We start from the raw sequence: 26241 nt of genomic DNA, 5'->3' as shown, positions 1-26241 counted from the left end.
GCATCCAGTTGTTCAAAATTTCATGAGATTAATTCCATCCTAGGGCTCTGGCACTACCACCTTCCAGAAAGTGAAAACCCCTTGTTTCTAACCTGGGGTAGGAATCCAGGAAAGGTTATGTGGCTACTCTCCAGAGCCTGTGCTACGTCCTGGCAGGGAGACATGAAGACGGTTCTCACCACAAAATGGCCAAATACAGGCTGCTGCTGGAGGAAGAGGATGTTCCTAATGCGTGCCCAACATTTCTGGGAAGTGGTGAGCCTTATCTCGGTGGCAAATGCACGTCTCCAACAGTTTGCTTAAACCCTCTGAGTGTCAAAGTTGCTGGTGGTGGCACCAGCGGTGGATTTGTTGTCTCTGATGCAACATGGCTCGCCATCCCTGGGCTTCTTTCTGCTTCTTCCCTAGAGCAGCAGAACTGCAGCTATGTTCACTTTCTCTCGGCTTGCACGCTTTTCAGGACTGGGAGCCACAGTCTGGATTAGCTTACCAAAGGAACAGTGATAGACCCTGCACGTGGGTCTCGTAGATGAATGAGATGTGCTATGAGTAGTAGCAGGGATTTAAAAGGCAAGCCCTGGGAGATCTTGAGGTAGATGGAGCTCCTGAAACCATGGATGGAGCACAGGCAGCCTGCAGCCTGGAGTCACTGAAGTACACTGAAGTTGCCAAGTGTCATGCAGTTGCTTGCCAAGGTATGGCACAGCAGGTCACCCCTCTATTGCTCTTTCTTACCTTTCCCATTTTGGTTTCTGTCTCCTTAGAGTCTGGTTCAGTCTGCCAAAGCAACCCTGTCCTCTGCTGGGTGGGAGCCTGGATGAAAAGAGCACAGGAGAAACAACTATTCTGGTAGCAAAATGTTTTGCCAGGTGATGAAGTGGTTGCTAAAGACATGTTGTCTGGCTTTGCTTTCAAAACAGCTCAGTCTTCGATGAGAGTCAGAGACAAAGGCTGTATTTTCTATTACCTCCCTCCTTATTTTTTTTCCTGTTTTGTTTGTGTGTTTCCCTTAAGGAAGACGGGATGAGAGCTCAGAGGCAAAATCATCCATTTTTCCTCATAATGATATTTACAAAGATGTTTGTAACATTTTAAATACCATCCAATAAGATTCTCAAAGAGGATTTCAGAGACCTCCCCTCCACAGCACTCACGAAAACATCACAGTCTAGATGCTTAGAGGAAGAAACTTCATATTTAAGTGTTTTGTTTTCTTTTTCATCTCGGGCAGTTCTGTGGATGTCATCTTCATCCTCTGGAAAATTTGGTTAGATGTGCGTAATTAGTTTTAAAAGGAAATAATAAATTTGTAAGCACAAAGTCTGTAGAACAAATCAGCAGAAAAAATATTCTGTTTAGAAGAACATTTTAGTGCTCAGCCATGCCTTGGGGTCTCACAGAAACAGAAAATCTGGACTGATGCTCGCTCTCTGAAGTCAATTGGACCTATTTTCAGTGACTCAGTTAAAGCCAGGATTTCATACCAATGTCCAAAAGCTTAAGAGAAAACATAAGAATTACACAAACAAACAAACACAAAACCTTAAGAAAACTAAAAAAAGACCCCCCAAAAGGCATGCAGTTAATTTTATTTGTGTGCATAGTTGTATTGGGAAAACTGAGTGGATTTCTTCATGAGGCCAAAACTGAACACAGCCATAAGTATTTGTGGGATTTAAGCTTAATGGTAGAGTTGATGATTCAGATAAGGGTAAGAAAAATAGCGTAAGGAAGGCAATGGATTAAAATATTAGGGTCACATGGTGACTGATAACTTATTCGATTTTTTTAAGAGTATAAATACAGAATTGAAATGAAAGAAAATACTTCACTACTTAAAGTTACCCCAATATGAGTCAATGTAAATTAGAAACATGGAGCCCTGCCTACTTGACATTTTTGTTCATAAATTTATAAAACAAGGAGTGAGAAGATAAAGAACTAGTTATAAATTGACCTGGCCTTCTAGAGGAAACTCATGCTAAGCCTGATCTGTCTTCAATAACTGAGAATGTGTTTCGTCTCCTACCCTCTTGTGATTTGGTTAATATTAATGCAAGATGGAAAATGGAAATCTGCGCTTCATTTTTAATAGCTTTTAGTCTTGCAAGAGAAGGGACTGAAAATGAGATAAAGATTTTTAGAAAACTATTGTAAAACTAAAGGCTTTTCCCATCCTTCCAACATTGGTATGTTTGCTTTCTGCATGCAAATATAATTTTGCTAAGTTCATTTTCAGGCAGGAGGGCTAGAGCTGTGCTGGTGTAAATTCTGTGACTTCAGGTTCAAGGGAAGCGCATGCCTTTTGTGTGGTTAGGTAACAGAGTTACCTATATGGCATTCCTCAGTCATTACAGAAATCTTTAATCAGTACTACAATCTCATTTTTGCACTTATCGAGGATGATGCCTCTGAAGTTACAGTGTCAGTTGTACAGGATAAGGATGTTCTATGAGAGTGTTATTTTATTGATTTGCAAACTTTGACTTTGTGGGTCTTTGTATAGCACCAGGATGAAGCTGAAGCAATGTCCCTTATGCACGCCGCGCATGCAGAGCTGGCATTCCACCTGAGGTCGGCCCTTTTCCAGCTAAGCAGGTAGGAGCACATTGCAGCCGAAAATGCGCTAGGTGAAGCACTGCTGTTGCCTAATTGCTGTTTTGCCCCCAAAAAGCTCAGGCAGTCAAGGAAAGACCTGCACATCTTTCCGTGATGCATGAGGAGTGCATGACGGTTACGGCCTTTCGTTGGAAAACTTGGGAGTAACATCAAGCAAGCAGAAAAAAAAGAAATGGCTTTTTAGAGCACTTTCATGGTTCTTTGGACACCTGACCCTAACTCGGAGTTCGGAATAATGGAAAAACGAGTGCCTGGGTGGGGATTTTTACAGAGTAATGCTACCTTGTCTGTTTGAAAAACAAAACAAGAACCGTCAGAAGTAGCAGCTGGTGCCTAGGGTGCTACATCCACACTGGGCCATTTGGACACCAAACTGGGAGCTACTGGGCCTGGGGTCGGGTGCACCAGCCTCGTCTGCTCTGAGGGGAGCAGCAGTTGTGGGGCAGCGAGGTGGGGTGGGTAGGTGTGTAGGGTCACTGATGTGAGGCAGCAAGATTGGACAGGTAGGGGTATAGGGTCACTGCGGTAGGGCAGCGAGATGGGGCAGGTAGGGGTATAGGGTTGGTGCTGTGGGGCAGGTAGGTATAGGGTGACTGCTGTGGGGTAGTGAGATGGAACAGGTAGCGGTATAGGGTTGGTGCTGTGGGTCAGTGAGATGGGGCAGGTAGGTGTAGGGTCAGTGCTGTGGAGCAGTGAGATGGGGCAGGTAGGTGTAGGGTGACTGCCGTGGGAGGAAGGGGGGAGCATCCGGGCCCGGCCCCGCCACCTCGGCGTGTTCCCGTCCCCCGTCCCCCCCCGGGTCCCTCTCCGGCCCGGTGCGGGGGCCAGGAGCCGGCCGTGCCCCCTCGGCCGCGGTCTCCCGGCGCTGTCCGGGCCCGGTTACCGCGGCGACGGCAAAGCCCCGCTCGGCTCCCCCCTTCGCCGTCCGCCATCCTCCCTCCGCCAACATGGCAGCGGCGGCGGGGACAGGCGGCAGGTGAGGAGGGGCGGCGGGGCACGGCGGGGCGCTCCCCTCCCCTCCCCTCCCTCCGGCCGCCGGGAGGGGCCGGGGCCAGGCCGGGGCTGGGGGCGGGCTCCGGGCTCCGGGCCCCGGCAGGCAGCGCTCCTCCTCCGGCCCCGGGGCTGACAGCGCGGCCCGGCCCGGAGCCACCTCCCGGCTCCCCCCTTCCCCTCCTCGGCCGGCCGCCTCCCCTCCCTCGCCCGCCATGTGGAAGCTGAACAAGAGCAGCAAAGTTCTCCTGGACGACTCCCCCGAGGAGGACGAGGCGCGGCCCCGCGGACCCCCGCCGCCGCCCCCGCCCGCCGCCGCCTTCGCGGCCCCGCAGGTAGGGGACCGGGACCGGGACGGGGACGGGGATGGGGATGGGGACGGGTTTGGGGTCTCGGAGCCCTGCGCTGCCCGGCCCTCCGGCCACATGAGTAATCAGTTTTCCCCCGCCGGGCCCTCGGCTGGCACCGCCCCGGCCGGGTCCCGGCTTTGCAGGTGCGTGCGGCGAAGTTTGGGGCAGGGGCGGCGTTTTTTGGGGGGTGTAGCTGTGGGTGGGAGCCGCCGGGTGCCCTTCGCTGGCCGTGAGCTTACGTGGAAGCATCCAGCCAGCACCCAGCATTAAGGCGGCTGGTTCAGCCCTCTGGCAGGACCGGCTGTATGTCGGCACCGGCACCGGGCTGGCCCCGGGCACGTCCCAGGGCTGGGGTCTGCAGAAACCCACCCTGTGCCCTGCCCCGTCAGGCCTGCCTCGCTGGGAGAGCTGGAGGGAACCTGCACAGCCGTCCTCTGCCCGAGTTTTGGGGTGCTGGCTGCCAGCACAGGGCCCCCAGTGAGGAGCAGCCTCCCCCATTTCCAGCAGTTATTCCCTCAGAAGCCCAGATCAGCTGGGTGAGCCCCGGTGCTGCCCAGCCTCGGCCTCTCTCCTGCGCTGTGGCCACAGGAGCCCTGTCCCTTGCTGCCTGTTTGACAGCAGCTGTGAAGATGCACGTAGACAAACAGGATCTCCTGTAACAGGAGGACTTTCATTTCGAAGACTCATTTCAGAGATCCCTTCAAGGGGTGAAGGGGGCTGTGGGGTCGGAGGTGGCCCCATTTGTCTCCTGCAGCCTCTCATCACACATTTCCCCTCTCTCCTTCCATGGTTCCTATCCTCAGATGCTTGCAAACTTTCCCTGCTTTCACTAAGCTGCTGGTTTGCTGTCCACGGCCCTCCTGGGCTTGCTTACCTCCTGCCTCCTTGTCTCCTCCACCAAAGCCAACCAAATGCTTCCAGGGAATGCCATGGACTACTCGCTGCTTCTCTTCTGCACCCACAAATACCCCCAAACCCCTCTGAGGCTGCTGACCTTAGCTCCCCCAAATCGGCAGGTGATTCTTCAGCCTTTCATCCTGACAATTCTGCCATTATTTTGTCCTCAACTTTAGCAACTGAGGCTTGTTTGGGGTTTGTTTGATTTTGCCCTGTCCTGTTGTCTTCACCAGCATGGACTTCTCCTTCGTTAGCGGGAGGTCTCAAATTATAATGGCAATGATTTCTGGTCCAAAAGGTTTGAGTTTTCATCAATTTTCATAAAACTCCATTCCTCCTCCCAACAGTGTCTGCTCCCAATGGCTCTGAAATAAAAGATGCTTTTTTTGGTGTAGGAGATGGCAGTGGAAAATAAATCATTCCCAGGCACTAAATGAAATATTCTTGAAGACAAATGATTCAGGAAAGTTAGCAAGGCTGTAGCCTAGATTAGCCCAGAAGCTGTCATGAAGACCATAAGCTATTAGTTGTTTTGTCTGAGTCAAGTCTGCTTCATTTTTAAATTCAGAATTTAAGAAAAAAATTTTTTTGAAGTAGTTATTGTAGAGTTTATTTAAACTTTAAGGCATGATGGACTATATGGAAAACCAGGATCACCTGATTAACATTTTAATTCTTGTTGATCTACCAAAGGCAACATCTAGGTCGGACGTAGGTACAGTGTTTCTAAAACATGGCTTGAGTCTCAAGAGGAAAGTAAGGTAATGTACTTGCTCAGCTTGTAGCTGGTTCATGGGTCTTTGCAGTTTTTCACATTTCATCAGGACCTGGTTTTGCTCCCAGATCCCACAAGGGGGTGGGACACAGCAGAGTGCAGGGGGATTCAGCCATGGGCTGTGCATTGCTTAGAGCTCTGCCCTGGGGGACAGTCGCGATGCCACGGTCTGCTGCCGTAGCCGTGCAGGAGAAACTCTCAGCCCCCACTGCCCTGCTGAAGTTGTGGTGGCACAGCCTGCCCGAGCTATGAATGAAGGATTTCCTCATCAAGGAGGAAAGCAACCAGGGCTTCCCCGGTTTTCTGTCTCTAGGGCAAGCTCTAAATAATTCGCTGGAGTGCTTTTTAGTGAATTAAGAAGGCCCAGCATTAGATTTTGGGCAGAAGTTTACTGCTTGATTTCATTTCCTCTAGGTTCTGTTCTGATCTGTCATTTGGTAAAACAGAAGACTAATTGTCATCATCACGTTGTGACTGATTTATGCTGCTGTATGCTGTTTGCTCAAAGCTGAGGAAGAGTGAAGGAGTTCTCTCTGTACAACCTCATAATTAGGACATTGCAGTGGCAGACAGCAACAGAGAATTAGGCTACAGAAACTGAAAAAACAACAAACTTTGTTGCTGCACAGAAATTTTAGTAATCGTATTTAGATATGGAAGGCTGGTCTGGGCTTACTCAAGCAGACATTTGAACTTGTAGAAGTTTGTAGGCTCACTTTCTTAAATAGGAAAGCTTAGTATTATCTAAAACCAGAAGTTTTGGTGGTTCTGGGTTTTTGGAGTACAGAGCGGTTTGATTTTGTTCCAGGGGAGAACAAAAACAAATTTCAGAAGATGAAAATTGCAGTGGGAGGGAACTGTCAGCCTTTAGCCACTTTTCAGCAGGAGTTTCTGCATACATTGAAGTATATTGAATTGTTAACACTTCTTTAAAATAGTAAGCTGCTTCCTGAGATAAGAAAGTCAAGTGAGTTCTGAAACTGTACTTGTGCACATGAGTGTGCGAATTGTATATTTTTTCTTAGATCAAACAGTTTTAGACTGAATCATAGAAGTTAAATTCAATTTATGCTCCTGAGCATAAATATTTTACGTTTATGCGGTGAAGGTTCTTTATTGGCTAGAGTTACAATTAATGCAAGAAGGCAACTTAATACATGTAAATAGTACACGTGTATAAAATGAAATTAATGTGGCTCTTGTGTTTCTCTCCCAAAATACGCTTGGAACTTACGGTGATGCATGCCAAACTTGCATCCCGTTTGTAATATGCTCATTATGTTTCGAACTGTAGCTGTATTTTTGGAATGGGAAAAATGTTTGGCGATGTTTTGGCAGTCCTGCTGAGTTCTCCTTGATTAAAGCCTGCTGTAATCTAATCAGCCCTCGGAGATGTCAATGATGTGTCGATACCCCATGCGACTCTTATGTAAAATGGTGCTCAGCTGTAGAAAATATGTGTGTGAGGGTGGCAGGTGGGTATCAGGCTAAACTGCCTGTGGTTTTTGGCAGTGTTGCCTTTCCTGTGAAATGTTTCGGATCCTTAGCCTTGACCCGCTCTCCTCCGATTGTATTTTTGGTCGTATTCGAAGGGAATATGTGCGAAGACACGCTTGATGCTGAGTTTTGTTTAGACTTGCTCGGGGGATGTCTCAAAGCTGGGTATGCAGATCTTTAGCTCTAATCTGTTTTAATTAAGGCGTTTGACGCTCCGTACGATTTTAGTACCAGCTTTCATCTGGGGCTGAGGCGAACTCAGATGGGCCCCGAAGGAATGGGCGGGAGCTGCGCAGCGTTTCGTGGGGTCTGCTAGAGCACTGAATAAGAGGTGGTGGTGGTGGTGGCAGTGTTTGTTTTTTAATTAGAAAAGTAGTAAATGTTAATCCAGCCAATGTCTTCCCTTCGCTTCCTAACCTTTTAAATGCATCTTAGGCTTTGCCTGCAGTACTCTTTTAATTCCTTTATATGTTCTCTTCTATGCTAGCCTGCTTTTTCTTTTCATCAGAGTTGTTCTTGTGACATTTTGGTGACATTTTCCTGGCTGACATCCATCACCTGTATTCTGTCATCATTCTTGAACATTAGATTGTGGGCCCGGCAGCGAAGACTCTCCCTTGGCCAGCCTTTTTTGCTTTTCTTCCTCCTGGTCGCGTTCATCCTTCAGCAGCTTCTTGACTGGATCCTTCGTCTTTCTCATGGCCTTCATGGAGCCCTGCGGAGCTGACAGTGTCTTGTGGGGCTTTGGGCTCTCTTTTCTATTTATTTTTTCCAGTTCTGAGGTACCTCACTTTCTGATTTATCCCATCAGCCTCACACCACTGACCCTGCTCAGGGCTGCTGCTTCTCACCTCCTGCCCCGTGTCTATTCATGCTGCCCCAAGTCCTCCAAGGCACCCATTTTCTGGTGGCCTCCTGCTGCTGGCAACATCAGCATCCCTCCTTTTCTCTCAGCGAAGCCTGTAAGCTGAAGGCTGTCTGTGGTTTACATCCATTGCTCAAAAGAGAATTCACACCCAATACTTTACCGCTGCTTCCTCTATATAGTCCAGGTCAGCTTTTTTTTTTTTTAATTTCTATTATTTTTCTTTCTGTCTAGACAGCTGAAATTTTTGCACAGACCCCCACTTCCCATCCTGATGGTGATTACTTCCCCTTCAGCCCCTAATACCTCTGCTGTGTTTCCCCCGACCTCTAGTTTGTGTAAATCCCATCGCTGATACTGCTGCTGCTGCTCACGGCATCAAGCTGCCGTCATCCTCATCCTCCTGCTTCAGTTTCTTCAGCTGGCCTCCCTTCATCTCAGGACATTCACGTTCAGATTTCTGGCCTTGCTTTCAAGGGTTTTCTTAGCGCATCCCTTTCCTCTCGCCCATGTGTTGCTTTTACCACTTGCGGTATCTTTCCTCGTGCCGGTTCTGCCTTACCAGCCGCGACAGCCTCAGTTTGTCGTCACCTGGTCTGTCTGCACCCCTGCGAGCCTGGCACAGAATTATCTATCCCCTTTGGCCACGGTCTTCTCCTCCACGTTGTTTCTGGAGATGCGCCATCCCGAAGCTATTTGCTGTATCTTCACATGGCTTTGCAAGGTTGCTAAAGCCATGCTGTCCTGGAGGTGCGGGGGTCGTGTGCCATTAACGTACAAACAAACTAAAATACCGTTCTTCCTGAGAAAGAATTGATGCACTTCAATCTTTACCGGTAAAACAAGGCTACAGTTTCTTCCCTTGCCTTACTAGAAGTGTTTTGTCAGGCTGCACAAGGCCGGGGCTGTGGCATTGCCAGCAGAGGTGATGGAGATTTTCCATTTCTCCAAGCGGAGAGGAAGGCAGCATCTCAGAGGGAAGCAGTGTCTTTGCGGTATAACCAAAAATAAAGCCTTCAACCTGTTTTGCAGAAGCTATACTATGGAAATACTGCCATTACTCATGCAAGAGCTTTTTCTGGGGGGATGTGTAATTTAATTGCAAATGCCATGCGTGACTGAATAAAAAAAATTGTATGTCAGATAATGTCTTTTGAGCTACCACCGGTTGGTCCGTTTTCTGGATCAGAAAACAGCAAATACGAAATCCTGGTATGGACAAGTTGTTAAAAAAATGACTGTCAGAGAAATTTTGAGTCAGAAACATCATTAAAATGGAAAACTTCATTGGAATATTCAAATCGCTGCAGCAATTCCAGTCAAATTGATTATCTGACCTTCTTCATTTCGGCTTTGACACTGACGTTATTTCTGTCTTAATACAGTTGTTTCCAGTTCTTGAAGCACATTTTTAATATTTAAAGTGGGGCAAAAGTAAATTCTTAATGAGCTCAGTTTTTTGAATTACTTTTAAGGTGTTTAATGACATCCTTCCAAAACTGTTATGAGAAGCAAAGTCTGAGTAAGATGTATTATAATGACTTATTACGGAGATACACGATAATGTGAACAGTTAATGGAATAACCTCTTGCATTGATGTAAAAACACCGAGCACAGGCATCTGCTGCTCTAATATTTCTTTTTGTAATGCTGATAAAATGCACAACTACGAAAGTATTCTTATGTAAATACTTACGTTCGGAAATCGGTCTTCTCCAGTAACTCTTGCCATTTGTATCAATTGACAGGAAAAAATATGGAAATAATCTAGATATTCTGTTTTAAAATGTGAAGGAATGCAAAGCAATAAGTGAGGAATAAACGGTTGAATGAAACGGTTTGTGAAAATGCTAAACAAGCTTTTTGACAGCTGTGGATGCTGAAGGAGAAAACATCTTTGTTTGGATTCTTGCGGTTTTAATAGTAATTTAAAAGGTGAAAAGATAGGAAATCTGTTTTTCATCTCCCAGTCAATGTGGAGGATAATAGTTCATTACAGCAGGCTGGGACCAGGGGGAAGAAAGCATTTTAGGACACGTTGGATGGGATGTCTGCTGTATCCGAAATAGTCACCTGGACCTCTTAAAGTCAGCGATGTGGAACAAATAGCAGTGCATTAACAGCTGAAAGTACACTTCTTTAAAGGACTTATTTTTGATGTTTTCTTTGTGGACGAATTACTTTCCATTTTGCCACCGAGTGGCAGAGGAGGCTTGCGGGGTGGGAGTCACTGTCGCCAGCAGCCACAGTGGCGTTGAGGCTGGTGGTTGTTGTAATGGGGGGAGCTTTTCTAAGTTTGGTGAGCCGTTGGGAGCACCAACGTGTTCTGCAGAGAGGAGATAAAACAGTTTAAAATATCAAGGAATTCTTGAGAAATGCCTGGTTTAAGATTTCTCTTTGGTGATATTAATTTTCAATTTGCACCAGCTGCCCAGATGGTTGGTTTGGTTCATTCGCTTGGTTTGGGGACGCAGAAATGGAAGAGTGAGATGTAGCAGCAGATGAAATATGGACAGCACTAATGAAGTGGTCTCGATTTTAATCTAGACTTCCTCTGCTGGAAAGGAGCAGAGGAAATTCACGGTTTGGCATGGGAGTTGGGAACACGCTGCCTTGTGTGAAAGAAAGCTGTGCGTGACCAAGGAGTGCATCCTCCAGCTGCCCAGGCTGCAAACCTCGCTTCCTCGGAGGGCACGGTCGGTGTTGGGTGAGCGTTTGGGTTCAGTTTTATCGGATTCAGTTTTAAAACAGTGCAGTTTTATCCCTCAGCTGTGTTAAGAGTACGTAGAAAATAGCATAGCTGCTTTTCTGTCCGTCTAAACATGATCACGGTTGCTTCAGTTTCATTACTGGGTGGAAAGCTTGTATCCACACACTGAATTTTCCAGGTGTGTGTATGCACAGCAGAGAAAACGCGTCCCAACACCACAGTTATCTGCTGATAACTTCCTCCTTACCTACGCCGGAGAGCAATTTGCATTGGTTTTGATTCAGATCCCACATTAGATAAGCGGAGCAACTTTGGCATTAATAACCTGCTTTAGTCTCTGTTTCATTTGATGTTGCAGCAAAGTGGTGCCCCAGCCCAAGGAAACCGGTGCTTTTGTTAGCTGCAGTTTGAGATAGCGATCTGGTGCTGTGATCCGCTTCTCTCAGCGTGAGCCCGCCGTCTCTGGCCGGGCATGTCTACAAAGCTGTTCTGCTCTTGGTTTGTAGTCAGTGCTTTGGGAATCTTTCCAGCTTCAGAGGTTATCTTTCAGGTGTGTGATCTCCTGGGTGATTTTTTGTTTTTGCTTCTTTGCCATCTCCTATTGCTGAACTGCTTTGGGGGTTGTGGAATACTGGGAGTTGGGTTAAATCCTGCTCTGGCACGTATCTCTTCAGGTGGTGCTTGTGTTTTGTTTTGTTTTGGTTTTCCACTTAAGCTGTACATTTGTGGTTCATACTCTAATTTGCACTTACGGGCACGATAACCTAGCCTTTAAGTTACACTTGGTCCTTGATGAGACGTGGGGATGTAGCAGGTCAGTAGGAGGGCAATAATTTGCACCAAAAAGACCTACTTTTAAAATAATGGCTTGTTTATCCTTACGTGCCTTCAGCTTTGACGACTAGTATGTGTATGGTAGGGAGGCTCCACAACTGGGTAAAGAAAATCGATAACGTGCCTTTTCATGTGCTAGAGCAAGAGAAGGGCATGCAGGGTGAGGTGATGCTATTATTTGCCTTAACTATTCGATGTCCAGCGTTTCTCATCTCGGACTGAGTTATTAAAGTGAACGATCTAAAGAGACTAATTAATTACTTTACCGCAAAGGAAGCTGAGGGAAGTAGATTACAATTTTGATCTCTGTACAAAAAGGTTTGTGTGCTAGTTGAATTAATCCCTTGAGTACCTTATGGTTTGCAGCATGTCCAACAAAAGGGCGCTTGTTTCCTTAGGAAAACACACTGTGCATACCAGCGTTCCCGTGCCAGAACTGGAAGGCTATTCAAGTTGATCAGCATTTCCCACTCGCCTTAGCATTAAGTTGCCTATTTCATTACCACACGCTATAATGTGGTCCACGTCTTTCTTTTAAGTTAAAGTAGAAAACGAATGGTCATAATTGTGAACCACTTAGACTAAAACACGCTGGGGTAGCTCGTAAATGTTCAGTGTCAGTGTTCATTATGCAGTGCCATAAAGCAAGTTGATCTTCACTCTTTACAAATTCCTGTACATTCAGTCCTCCCCTTAGGGGAGGGGGGGGGAAAAAAAAAAGAAAAAAAGAAAATTAAATGAAGCCACACAAGTCAGCATGTGCTGTGGCTGTCTCCCAACGTGCCGGTGCTCCCACCACGCTTTCTTCTTGCCATGCTTCCCTCTGCTCTCCCTAGCCAGAGGTCTTCCAGAAAACGTGTAGAAGTCACGTCTCTCTGAGATGGTTAAATTCAAACCTACTGGCGCTGGTTGATTGAAACTCGATTGGTTTCAGTTGTGAGTTACTGCGAGCACGTGGGACGTACGGATGGACGTCAGATGCACACCAGTTGGCCAACTCTTCCCCTAGGCAAGGGGTCTGAAAAGATCCCGACCCTCTGCAGGGGTCCCTGGCCTCTTGATAGGTCTTCCGCCCCTGAGACATGTATTTTAGGCAGTTGATTCTCGCCAGTTGTTTTCTTGAGGTTTTCATATCTTTTTGTCTCTTTCATATCGTTTAACTTGGCGTTGTCCTCCGACACACAGCTCTGCCATGCGTGCGTGCCGCTGCTGTCAGCTCCTGCCTCAGCCCACAGGAGAGGCGCGTTGCGTGCCCACGAGCAGTAACATACGGATGTATTAACAGACACACACAGCCCTAGCTCTCACACTTGGACAAAAAGGTTGCTTCTTTTTTATTTTCAACTGCTTATTGTCAATTACAACTTTTCTCAAAGGTGACGTTCCAGTTTGACGGTGCCTCCCTAGCCCCACAAGGTGCTTGCTGTGGAAGTTGCTTCACACTTGTGTTTCCTCATGCTCTGGCTTGCTGGAGGCTGTGTACCTTCACACTTCCATCTTTTCTCCATGCTCTGTCATGTTTTTAAAATCATTCCTAAGGTGTTTGCAGAGCTGGACGAGTGGAAGTGAGAGGTGTCCTTCCTCTGGAAGGTGCGAACGTGTCTGTTCTGGAGATGGGGTTTGTGCTTGTTGCAGCTGGCGGCTCTGCCAGCTCTGGATGTCTGAAATCATTTTTCCTCTTACCATTTCATGGAGGCTTTTCTATTCTTTTTGGTAAAAATTTGGACTAATGAGATGAAATATTCTCTGGCTCTTAACCCTGTGCCAGAGCAGAGATACCGTCACGTTAAGGACGTGTTTGCGACCTCATCCAAAAGAATGAGAGGTGACAGTGTTAAGGAGAAACGAGAAAACTTTTGCATTTTTTTGGCGGCATTTCCTGTTAAAACATTGCCAATGATCCAGTGATTTGCTTTTTAAATTTAAAAAAAAAAAAAAGTAGTTTAATTTTAGAGTTCTGCACAGATGTGAACTTTGTCATGTTTGGTATCCCGTCTACAATAATACCTTCCTGTGTCAAAGACAGCTGGCTGAAATCCAGAAGTTAAATAACTTGGTGAGGTCTCCGGGAAGCAATATTCTCATTTTGGATGATTATAGGAGTTCCTGACTTTGTGTTCTGCCCCAACAAGTCAAGCTATCTGTCTGCAGATCGTGATTTCCAATGTAGAGTTACTGCTGAGCTGTAGTGTAGACAGTCTTTGTGCTGCTTCTAGAAATGCTCCCGACGCCATCCTTGTCCCTTGGATAATATGAACTATTGCCTAATATCATAAAAAAAATCATGCGTGGGATCTGAAGGTGGTCCCTCAGAGAGGAAGCTGATGGATCTGGGTCCCTGCATGACAAGAAATAGCTGCTGCTTCTCCTGCAGGCTGCCTCACCTCTGCCCAATGCTGAAGATGCAAAGCGACCGCGGTCATGGAGCTGGGCGTTTTGTGTGTCTTGGCATGTGTGCGTGCAGAGGTCTGTGTTTTTGTTTATACGGAGTTACCTTAAAAACACTGAGCATATCAACTCCTTAGCATTTGCTTAGTTGAAAAGAAGGGAGTTGCTCGGATTTGGTTTTTGAAGCAGTATTTGGCTGATGTAAGAAAAAAATGGACAGAAGTAACTGCAGGGGATTCTGGGGAACTGTCACTTCAAAGATGCTTTCCACAAACTGTTCTGTTGTAATTTCTGTCAGTTTTCTTTGGAATTGCAGTTAAATAATTTAAGTTATAGATTGCTGTTCTTATTCTGTATTTGGGGACTATTTGTATATATAGAGAAAAAAACTTCTCATTAAAACACAGACTGAAAATATTGAAAATCATGTAATTCCTGTATACTGTGCCCCACATATCTTTCTTTAGCCCATAAAGTATTCCTGGCCCATAAAGTCTTGTCCTGTCTTGAGGAAGCTGTTGATAGTATGATGGCTTCAGTGCACTGAGATACCAATGTAATTCAGAAATGGACAGAAACGTTGCCTAATTGAATTGCCTTCAGTGCCATCTTCAGTACTCTGGTTTTCTTCAGAAATCTTGAGGTAAAAATCGAGGAGAAAGGAATGTGGGCAAAAGTTTGCCTGTTAGTTAAGGAAATGTAATGCTTTTTAATGTGAAATGTCTTAGAACATGCCCCACTCCAGCCTATAGGCACTGCATAGACCACCACCTATGACAGTGTTCATAGGTGAATGTAGATCCAAAATATATAGACACAACTCGTAATGTAAGATTCATATTAAAATTTTAAATGTTAATTGTGTGGAAATCATTATTGTATGAGGGTATATGTGAGCTCTCTTTTGGGCATTTTATTTTATTTTTTATTTTTAGTTTTGTAGGGGTTTGATTCTGCGTTTTTACTTCTGGTACAGCATTTTTCATCATTCTAGATGGAGGTTTGATAACATGTTGTATGTTAGTAGTGGTCTTTGCTTTGTTCTGCATTGCGATCATATTTTGTCAATTTTCTATTATGATGGGTTGAATAGAATAAAAGCATTCATGAATACTGTAAAATGTTACTGCGGATTGTCCAGCTGAAACTAACTATGGGCCTTTCTTTTTTTTTTATCTTTTTTTCCCCCCCTTTTCTTTTTTTTTTTTTTGAGAATAAAGACCAGTTTCTTCATGATGAAGTTCCGTCTTCAGTATCACAACTTGCAACAAAGGTAAATACCTGTAATACTTTTTGGAAGTGTAACATGCTTTATGTCATACATAGTTCACTCTGTGTGTGTTAGGAACTCACCTGTTTATCATGTACATCTTGAATTAAGGGGGATATTTATGTACTTTATCGATGATTTTATAATTATGTTTGATCCTTCCTCATCCTGTTGTGGATTTTTCATTCAAGTGATAATAGCAGTGTAGTAGTTAATTAGAAAGCTGCTTTATTTCCTTTTGTTATTGGGGGGGGAAAAAAAAGTACCTTAACCATTTTTGTTCTTTCACATATATTAAAAAGCAAAGTGAAAATAAGAATCCACGGGAATAACTAAAGTGAAATCTAAGGAAGTACTAAATATTAGCTGTAACAGGTGTTGAAAACACAAGTAGTAGGTGAATTTTTTGTGTGTATTCAGTTATACTTGTAAATCAACTGTCTCTGACCACAAGAGATTAAAGACTATCTTCTATTTCTTTCAGAAAAGTAGGCATTTGAGTTAATTTTTTATTTTATTTTTTTACCTTGATGTGTGTCCAAGACTTTTTTTTATGTTCTTAAAATACATTGGTAGAAGATGAAAGAACTGGAAGTTGTTATGATATGCTAGAGCTTGTTTTGAAATTCCATAGGTATAGAGAAAAGCATTTAAAAATAGTTTCATTAGAGTAACAGAAGACTTCACATTAATATGTATAAAGTGAACATCTGCCTCTGTTACTTCTTTCTTGTTCTACTTCAGATGCAGCATGATTTTTCACTGAAAATGGAAGTGTAATTGTACTATATCTTTTTCTGCTTTTTAGAAACAAAATGTAGTCTTTTTTATGGAAAACTTAAACTACTGTTTATTTTACTATAGGTGATGTATGTATGTTAAGGAGAAGAATCTTAACAGTAATCTAATTTTTCTTGGAACTTTTTTGTCCATTTCTTAATTATTCAGGAAGTCTTGCTAAGAGTGTGTTTTGATTTCAAAAAAAAAAAAAAAAAAAGTCCTCAGGCAAACCACTGAGCTGCAGTGTTTTTCTGTTGTAAAGCAAAATCCCCTTGTCTTAAAAACGTATTCACAAAAAAAGCTCCTTATCCTTCACATCTTCTGTTTCTTTATTGTTGTTTCTGAAAGCACTTCTGTATTTCATTTGGTTGTTCTGTCTTAGAAGCTGTCGGTACAGCGGTGTCCCACAACTTCTGAAATCTTTAATATGTTAATAAAAGGCTGATGAATTATATGTGTGGCCTTTTCAGTATGTGTGTTTCATGAATAAAGCAGTCTCCATGTTGAAACAGCACAGTGAAGAACAATGAAGCTCTTGAGGAAAAGAGAAGAGAGCTTGGTATGTCTGCCCCTTTGGGAGATAACCTTTATGGGATCTTAAAGCCTGACTTTTAGACCAGTTCCCATTCCCAGAGAAAAGCCTCTGACCTAGGTTTGAAGGTGCGCAAGTGGGAGCTGGTCCTCGTGGATGGAGATGTGGGTTGCAAAATGGCCTTGGTTTTGCTCGTGCAGGAAGCTGCCAGCCTGGTAGCAAGCACACGCTATCTCTAACACTAAAGCTGTTTCCTTCCCTCTTCACAGCTCACCTGAAGGGTGGGCATAGCTAGTCAGAAAGCCTCGTGGCCTCTCATCTGAGGAGCTATGAACCCTCAGGTGGTGCGCTGGGAAATGCTGGAGCTGGAACCCGTGTTCACGTCGCTGCTGCCCCTTGGGCCTTGGCTAAGCTCATCTTGGGGCCGACCTAAGTGCTGAGGTCTGGAGTTACAAGCATGGGGGCATCGCCTACCATTGTTATTAGGACAACTGTTGAAAAGAGGCAAATTGTGTTCTTGAGAAACAAATTCAATCACTAATAACAGAACTGGAGATGCTGGGAAATCCAGTGGGGCCAAATTCCAGCCTTTCAACTTGTGCACCCCAGAAGAGAGTAATTGTTGGCCTGTACTCCAGCAGAGTTGAGAAGTTTTCCCTCTCTAATTGCTTTGATGTCTGGGAGATGAATTTTGAGGGGTGGGGGGTGTTTTTTTCCATTTTGAATTCTTTGTTATTTGAGTTCTTGCATGCTATGAATAGGCTTCCTATAATGTGGGAACAACACTTCTTTAATTAAAGCTGATTGACATTTTTTTATTATTGATTGACGTTTTTTATTATAAAACACTTAGTTGTAACTTTATTGAACTGTAAAGTACTTATATGGAAAATTCCAGCTCTGGCTTTTAATTTACGCCTCATTTTGCCAGGGGGAGGAGGGAAGCTGCAGAACAAACAGTTGTTTCTTCTCAGTCAAGGTTGGGAGAAAAATCCATTCATCTTGAATGGATTCATTTAAAAAAAAAATAAAAAATCTGCAAGTGTTTTGTGGAGTGCCTCTACTTTGCTGAAGGATTTTACACCGGTTGTCAGTCCTGTGTGAAAATATTTGTGAAGGTCTGCTAAAACTTGGCCAAAATATAAATTTCTGGAAATCTCATTTCGTACATGCTGAGCAGAGACTTTTTAGGGATTAGCTGCTTAACTACACAATGGCATTGAACATGCTGATTCTCACTGCAGGTATACAGAGCTCAAAATTGCTCTTTTTGGTTGCTAAGACTCTTGACGTGTGGCTTGTTGTAGCCCACAGAGAGTGACTTCTGTGCCGTGTTGGTCGGCAGTCAAGAAACCGAGAAGTCTAACCAGAACTGCAAGTGCTAGTACCCATTCATAAAGCACTACCATTTTAGAGTCATATTCAAACATACTCTAATCACTTGCTATGAAATGTTAACCGTTTATCATATACCTCTAACAGAATGTCCTGGATCCTTCCTACTGTTCTTTGACCTGATTGAATTCTACACTTCTCCCCCCACTCCTCAGCAGCGTGTTCTTGCACATTTAGCTGCTTTCAGTTAAATTTACAGTTGTCTTCTTTAGTATGTGTTCATCTGTATGTCAAGATACATTTTTTGCAACATACTTTTTCAGTTTGCTTTTAGGACTCTTCAACTTCTTTACTATATAACCAACTATTAGTATTCCTTGTTTGTCACCTTTTAGCTTAATTTTTCATGAACCTTCTTGCCATCTAGCGGAGCTTTAATTATGAATTTTGTGCTTTTGACAGCAAAATTAACTGAAAAGTCATCTTAGTGGTGCTTTGCTGTTTCCCAGTAGATTCTTTGATTGTTCATGTAATACATGTAATACTCATTGCCTGTCTACCTAGTATGGGAGGCTGAGAGTTGTGTCAATCTTCTGAACTTGTTGGCGTGGTTAAAAGTGGTATACTTAAAGTCATTAATTTGTAGTAATGCCTCTGAAGTTTACAGGAGACTTCCATCTTAAGGGACCTGTCCCTTTCCGATATACTTGATAGATTAAGTTTGTAGATAGACATTTGTTTATACATACTTGATTCGCTTGTGTCAATATGGGCAGCAAAGCAGGAAAACCTTACTGTAAGGGTTGAGTTTGTAGAATGAACTGACGGGGGTAAGTTTGGGGAAGCCACGCTGTACGTACAAGGCTGTGTGGAAGAAAGATGACCGCAATTTTCAAAGGGTGCTTGAATTGATAGAGTAGTTGCTGCTACAAAAACAAATTTCTGTTGCCCCTAATCTCCATGTTCGCTGGTGATCTGACATCTTTTAATGAGCTGATTCTTACCATTAACCCAAAAGAATGCAAAAACTGAATGACTTGGGTTTCTGGTGGCTTGGTGAGTTGAACTGGTTCCCACAGTACCAAACCATGGCATAAGGAAGGCAGTACAAATGTGAGCAGGTAATGGACCGGGTCTACCCTTTCCAGCAGCAGTGTCTGGTAGACCAGATCTGCCATCTCGTGAAACTTCTCTCCAGGAATCTGACAGATGGGCAGTGATACTGAAGCGTCGGCAAGGCGGAGGGAATGGGAGTGAGGGGGAGAAACAGCAGACAGTTGGACCAGGGATAGACAGACTGCATCCTTTACACAATGTTCTAGAAGTGACTACTTGTACTCCAGTTTCAAAAGATACACTAATTAAATGGCAGCTTTTTCACGGTAAAGAAAGTACTTCATAAGCTGGAACTTACTCTACTGAAGGAGAAGAATCTGTGCTCTGGGCGTGAGACCTTTAGATGCCTATTTGGACAGAAGATAATGATGGTTTTTCAGTAGTCTGCCAATTGATGGTTTAATTTACATCTGTACTTCACTTCTACTGATCCTTTTAGGTGATTGCACAGGGTATTGTGCTGCAGATTTTCATGACCTAAAATGGAAGATAAGGGAGAAAGTTTATTAGTGGCTGTTCTGATTGGGGTACTCCATGCTCTCGTAGTCAAATAAGCATGAGACCAGTCTGTAATCATGCTTCATACAATACTGAAATGGCATCTTGAGAAGTTTCTCATTGGCATTTTTGAAAATGGCTGCAGCATCCAACCTGGTCCTCTAAAGGCTTAGACTTTTTAACATCTGGTGTTAGAATTGTAGTCCCTAGTTGTGCTCTGTTTTCTCTGCAGTCTCTTACGGACCTTTCACTTCTCTACTTGTTTTGTTTATAAATTTTTACTTTTTTTAAACTTAGAGTTTTGACTGTACACTCAGTGCTATTCCAATGTTGTCAGTCAGCTTAGATTTTCAAAGATCACCTCCTCGAAGCTCAAGAGTAGTCTATCCTGTCAACGAGGGAAAGAAGCAAAGGTGACAGACAGAAGGCCTGTGTGGGTGAACGGGATGCTCCTGAAAAGAAGCATAAAAAGGAAGTGTTCAGGACACGGCAGAAGGTTCAAGTGTTGGGGGTGAAATAAAGACATTGTCTGAGCATGCAGGGATGGGGTTAGGAGTGCCAAAGCCTGCTTAAAGTTATATCTGATGAGGGAAAGAAAGGGCAACAGGAAAGGTTTCTGCAGGTACCTTCTGCAGCAGGAAGAGTATGAAGATTATGGAACCAGACTCTTCTCAGTGGTGTCCAGTGAATGTGCACGAGGCAGTGGGCACAAATTAAAATGGAAGAAATTCCATTTAAACAAAATATGCTCTCACCCTGAGTGCGGTCAAGCCCTGGAACAGGCTGCCCAGAGGTTGTGATGTCTCCACCTGTGGAGATGTTCGAAATCCTGGGCAACCAGCTCAAGCTGACCCTGCTTTGAGCAGTGTAGTTGGATGGACGATCTCCAGAGATCAGCCTTAAGGACTCTGTGATCCTGTGAACTTCAGAGCAGTGGACATGTGTCCACTGACTCATGGAAAAAGTACTTCTAAAGTTTGAGAATATGAGCTAGTCAACTATGTTTAGAGACTGAAAATTGTAGGAGTACTACTTTTGAGTTTTGTGTAGACAGTTACATCATAAAAATAAAAGAACTTCTACAAGTGGCTTGATACTTTAAGGCTATATCCATGGTGTATTTTCATATTTTGTATAACTTTGCAAAGCTGTTGAAGCTGCTGCATGTCAAACTAGTGGTTTCAGCGAATGGTGGCTTCAAGATCTCTTTCCTGAGTTGTACCTACCAGCAGGTACAGTAGGAACTATTCCAGCTGTAAGGATTGCAGCAGGCTGTTTTGCAGATTTTTTTTTAGTAGGTGACAGTTGCATGACAGTCATGGTCAAAAAGAAAGATCATGGTCTTCAACAGTTTAGCAGCTAGAAGAAGGCTTCTTATACTAGGAGAGAAGTATTTCACCCCTGCCTTTGCTTAGGTTTGCATTCCGTAGTATGGTACCACTGGGAAGACTATCGAGAGTGAGCTGTACACTCCTTTTCAGTTGAGTGGAAAGATGCTTCCGAGTGCCAGCGCCAGTGGGGGCAGATCTAGAACAGGAGGCTTAAATGTGGTAGGCAGAAGTTGTGGTTTTACTGTTGCACATCTCGGGGTTCTTTCAGCATAGTCCATTTTATATCCACTAGGCTTTGCACAGTGAGTTTTTAGAGAATCACAGAATGGCTGAGGTTGGGAGGACCTCTGGAAGCATCTGGTCCAACCCCTGCTCAAGCAGGGCCACCCAGAGCACGTTGCCCAGGACCATGCCCAGGTGGCTTTTGAAGATCTCCAAGGAGGGGTACTCCAAAAATATGTTTTGACTCCAGACTCTATGGTATTCCATATTAGCAAAATATGTTCTGCTTGGACATTGATGCTGTTATATGGATTATTCTGGCAGTGTTTTCTTTGGAAATCACAAATAAATAAGTGGTAGAAGTATGTCTTAAAGGTTTAGTGGATCCACCGTAGGAACCATGAAGCTGTAAATTGGTAGCTGTTGAAGGAATAGCACAGTGCTGTGTACGTATTTACTCCTATACACAGAGGTAGGAAGTGTCTACAGCTCTTTCTGCAGACACCCAACTACTCTTGTGCAAAATGAGAGAGCTTCCGTGCTCCCAGCTGCACTGCACAAGAGAGGGAGGACTGGTGCTGCGCGTCTGCCACCCAAGCAGTCCCGCTCTCTGCCTGAAGTCTGTAACACACACTGATGGATGTGTCTGCTTCTCTGCATAGGTTCAAGGCGCAAGTTTCCGGGGCTGGAAGGAAGTGACGTCTATGTTCAATAAAGATGATGAACAGCAATTGCTAGCAGGATGCAAGTCGCCGAAATCCAAAGGGTGAGTTAAATTGATTGTTCTGTCTGCTCTAAAAAATACACAAACTGGAACAGAAAATAGCTCTGAAGAGTAGTGAAGGTAGAGGCTGAAAATCAGTAGTGTTTGACTCCTGGAACTTAAATCATGGAGAAAGGTTTATGTGCATTTCAAAATTATTCATTGCAAGTTTAACGTGCGTGCTATGCTAGGAAAGGATGGATATTGTTGTTAACCTTTTTAGGTATATCAGAAGGAAGAGGGAATTTAGCTGTGTAATCCATCTTTTTTTTTTTTTTTTTTTTTTTTTTTTTTTTACTCTAGAACAGTAAAGGTTTATGAGTAAAAGGGTCATCCACGTTTCCCTTTCCCCTTAAGGATTAATTACAGTTGAACTTAGGAATATCCTTTTTTTTTTACATGCTTTGCTTCCTCTTTGAAGTCATGTCTGCACCTGAAGAGGTTAAGTGGTGTAGCTGTACCAGGTTCTGCAAACCTTCCCTGTTGGAGCTGTGTGCTGGGTCAGGCTGGGATGTTAACTTTCCCTGCAGCAGCCCATACAGTGCTGTGCTCTGCACTGCAACAGCAGTGGTATCACACCAGCATTGTGTCTGCTGCTGAGCAGTGCTGGCACGGCATCGGGACTCTCTCTAACCCTCCTAAGGGGTGGGCAAAAAAGTGAGAAAGAAACGTCACCAGGGCAGCTGACCTAAACCAACCAAAGGGATATTCCATACCATATGATGTCACACTCAGCAATAAAAGGTGGAAAAAGGAAGAAGGGGGGGGGGGAGGGCTCTCGTTGTGAAAACGTCTGTCCTCCTCCCGAACACTGGCTACACGCGTTGAGGCCCTGCTTCAAGGACGTGGTCAAGCATCGCTCATTTGTGGGAAGTAGAGAGTAATTTCTTTCCTCTGCACTTCCACATAGCCTTTACTTGTTTTTTTGTTTGTTTGTTTTCCCCTCCCTTTTCCTCTTTCCCTTTTTTCTCTTTAGTTAAATCGTTTAATTAATAATAATCTTTCCGTAATAATTATTTTTTCCTTTTAATTAAATCATCCTTATTTCAACCCATGAGTTGTTCTTTCCTTTACTTCTTCCCCTCCTCTTCTAAGGAGGGGGAGTGAGAGAGCGGTTGTGGTGTTCAGCTGCCTAGCACGGTAAAACCACCACAAGCTGAAGTGTTCACTTGGCAGTGCTGCTGCTGCTGTGGCTAGGGCACGTTCCTGAAGAGGCAGACCTCTTCCCAGGATCGACTATTTTGCTGTTACAGCCAGCACATGTCGGCTTTACCCACCTACCTAATTACCTTGGTTACAAACAGGAAGAAACATGCTACCCAGCAGTGCAGGTGTTCCAGCAAAATAAAAGCTTTGCCGTAGTATGTTTTATTTCCATTTTACATTGAAATACATGTATTTCAGTATGTTTGTGCATATATGTAGATACATGCATGTAGATATAAAAACATTTAGAATACAAATACATGTATTTCCTTTTGAGCCTGTTTGATTAAATTACCCAAAAGTTCCCTGTACAATTTTATGGGTGTTAAGATGCTAAATTCCTTTAAGGATCCTTTGCAATTTATGCTGAGGATAAGAATGAAATAACCCAGTGAAGAAAGCAGATGCATTATGAAAACCGAGTTCCCATAAATGTGGAAAGGGATTTTTAGTATTACTATGAAAATTGGCTGTATTTTAAGTTTATAACCGTATGCCCTGATGTTTAGTTTATTTTTAAAGAAAAATGCAACTTTTCAAGTGCTCTGGCCACAAACTGTAAGAAGAGTGGTTGGAGTCTATGACTGGCTTTAGCAAGATGAGAATTCTGAAAATGCTAAATTCACTGAAGAACTCATTTTAAAGATATTTTAAAGGTATTGCTTCTACTTAAATATGATAGTATCGAAATCCTTATGTTATGCTTTTGTTAATTGGCAAAAGCTCTTTTAATAGAAATATTCATAAAATTTCAGTGGTTGTTTTATTTGAGGCTAAAGAATTTGTATGCTAATCGTAGGTAATTCTTTCAATTTGTTGTTTAGCTTGTTGAACCCTGAAGGTTGTGTGTTTCAGCCTTTTGTGTTCTGTTGTTGGTTACATACATAACCTGGTACATAAACGTATGCATAAATATTTGACATTTTGTACTTTAAATGCTCCTCGCTGCAAATATGAAATAACTCAGGTTGAAAGTTCTTAATGAGATAAGAAACATTATCATGAATGAACACCCTTTCAAATGTCTCTGGGAGAGAAATTAGTACGGATTGGGAAACAGTATGAATTGTTATGTTGGGAAACAACCACACAAAGGTTGTTTTTTCTTATTTTGGGGAGGGGAATTTGGGGATTTCTTTTCAAAGTACTGTGCATAACTTTATAGACACCAGGAATTTTTTTTTTCTTTAAGTCCTAATACTGTAAATCAAATATTTTAGGATATAAGGTATAACTGGAAAGGTTGTAACAGGTATATGAAATTGAGGAAAACACTGAGTCAGTATTCAAAGCTGGTGGTTGACAGAATATTTACACAGTGCTTCTATCGTACTTCTGGTTTTGGTGCTTGCTTTGTTTTGGCTAAAGTCCTAAATTGTTCTAATGCATGCTAAAATACTTCATACATTTCCAAAGGCAGTTCCAAAGGTAATTCATTATGGGGTAGGTGAGGTTTTTATAATTGGAAATGGTCATACTCAGCCTAGTTCTGACTTATTGCTGCCAGACTCTGCTGGGCTTAGCCTTACGTGTATAGGAAGGTGTTTTTCCTGAAGACAGCAGTTATGGATGCGATGTCGTAGAGTGGTGGCTGACTACTTTAGTGAACATGCAGAGCTAGCTTTGGATAAAATTCAAGATGCTTCTTTTTGGTTAAACAATATTTTAGTGTTTATTACTATAAAACATTAATTGAATGTTATAAATAACTGTTGAATGCATTGTTAAATGAAGAAATTAATCACCTCATCATTGTTATTTTCTAGAACAAACCTAAAGTTAAAGGAAGAGATGAAGTCAGAAAAGAAGACAGGTTTTTGGGACAGTTTGGTGATAAAGCAGAATGTCCAATCTAGGAAACCAGATGAGATTGAGGGATGGGAACCACCACAGATTACTGCTGCTGACTCTGCCAGTGACGCAGCAACTACTTTAAGTGACTATACAGCCTGGTCAGGCTGGGAAGATGAAACCAAAGGCTCCACAAAATACACAAACCTGGCCAGTTCAGGAAACAGTTCCAGGTGGAGTATCAAATCAGCTGGAAAGCTGGTTAGTATTAGACGTCAGAGCAAAGGTAACCTTACTGACAACTGGGAAGAACTAGAATGATACCGGTAATGTGAATTACTTTATAGATAAGAAGAGAAAGGTTCCATGATTTACTTGTATGTTTAAACCAAAATCAAATCTGCTCAATATTGCACCTTTATACAGTACTTTGTTTTATTCAGATTGTTACGAATTTTTGCTCGCCTAATAGTAAATTTTCTTATTACATTGTTAAATAGCTATGTTTTCCACACTGAAAAAAGTAGAGAATCTATTTTGTGCCTATATTTCACATTTAGACTGCAGTACGTTGGATTGTTGGTTTTACCAAAAAAAAAAAAAAAAAGTAATTCCTTAGTGAATGTATACACTGGTTGTAAATTTGACTGCCTTATGTAGGAACTTCCACTAACTCGAGGTCCTGTTTTTTCCTGGTATTTGAGGGTCACTCAAAATGTTAGTTTTGATGCTGTCCCTTTTTAAATAAGAATACGGATCTGTAGATTGCAGGAAGAATGCTTATACTTGGTGGACTGTTTTCCAAATCTTCAGCCTCAGCATATGCTTCAGCTTGTGCACACAAGATGCTCAACTGTCACACTGTGCTGTACTGTGTAAGAAATGGGAAAATACTACTCTAAGGTAATTCCTTCCATTACAGGAACTTCACCAGTAGTCAGGTCAAATGGGTCTTCCAGAGTTTTTTTTATAGTGAATGTTGTTTGACAAATCTTACCAGTTTTTAAGATGCATGTCATACCAAAAATAAAAAAATATTGAAAATTTGGAAAGCAGTAGTGGGTAGAGTATAAGATCTCGGTATTCAGTATCTGTAGTCCTGAATCTAGGGATGAATTGCTTCTTATGGAAGGGCAAACGTGTTCATTTTTACAGTAGCTTTTTTCATTTCCTACTGTCTGTTGCCCTTTCCCCATCCCTCCCTCCATAAGCAGTGACTGAACTGTACCCTGACATTTTGGGATAACTGAGCCATTACAGGTATGTGCATGCACACAACTTGTGAAGCGTTTTTGTTATAAAGCTCTGTCTTATTAGCTACTGATGCTTTCGGTTTTGGTAAAAGGGGGCGAAGTGTTGACCTTGGGATTTGACGTGTATATAGAATACTAAAAGTGCCTCTTTCTAGCATATTCTCACTCATTATTAGTGCAGCCAATGTCAGATCCAAAGTTGGTTTCCGTTTTATTTA

At 43.2% G+C, this 26241-nt stretch overlaps 1 protein-coding gene across 3 annotated transcripts; it reads left to right on the top strand.

Annotated features, from left to right (window-relative positions):
- Positions 1 to 3824: 3824 nt before the first annotated feature.
- On the top strand, positions 3825 to 25259 carry TDRP (testis development related protein). 3 transcript variants are annotated; one of them, XM_035543076.2, is made up of 4 exons: positions 3825 to 3944; positions 15140 to 15199; positions 21673 to 21776; positions 24746 to 25259. In XM_035543076.2, the coding sequence occupies exons 1-4, from the start codon at positions 3825 to 3827 to the stop codon at positions 25089 to 25091; spliced, it is 630 nt and encodes a 209-aa protein (XP_035398969.1). In that variant the 3' UTR covers positions 25092 to 25259. The 3 variants fall into 3 exon arrangements, 1 of the variants encoding a protein (XP_035398969.1); XR_004778111.2 differs by lacking the exons at positions 3825 to 3944; positions 15140 to 15199; positions 21673 to 21776 and adding exons at positions 22563 to 22653; positions 23489 to 23635 and having other exon boundaries at positions 24746 to 24895; XR_004778110.2 differs by lacking the exons at positions 3825 to 3944; positions 15140 to 15199; positions 21673 to 21776 and adding an exon at positions 22660 to 23635 and having other exon boundaries at positions 24746 to 24895.
- Positions 25260 to 26241: the final 982 nt, after the last annotated feature.

Source organism: Cygnus atratus, chromosome 3 (assembly GCF_013377495.2).
Source record: "Cygnus atratus isolate AKBS03 ecotype Queensland, Australia chromosome 3, CAtr_DNAZoo_HiC_assembly, whole genome shotgun sequence".
NCBI lineage: Eukaryota > Metazoa > Chordata > Aves > Anseriformes > Anatidae > Cygnus > Cygnus atratus.
This window is presented reverse-complemented; position numbering and strand designations above follow the sequence as displayed.

Bases quoted from the DNA above. Each gene is read 5' to 3' on its own strand.
- TDRP (XM_035543076.2), top strand. From the start codon at position 3,825: ATGTGGAAGCTGAACAAGAGCAGCAAAGTTCTCCTGGACGACTCCCCC. The intron at 3,945-15,139 runs GTAGGGGACCGG...TTTTTTTTTGAG, and splicing joins CCGCCTTCGCGGCCCCGCAG to AATAAAGACCAGTTTCTTCA. The intron at 15,200-21,672 runs GTAAATACCTGT...TTCTCTGCATAG, and splicing joins TATCACAACTTGCAACAAAG to GTTCAAGGCGCAAGTTTCCG.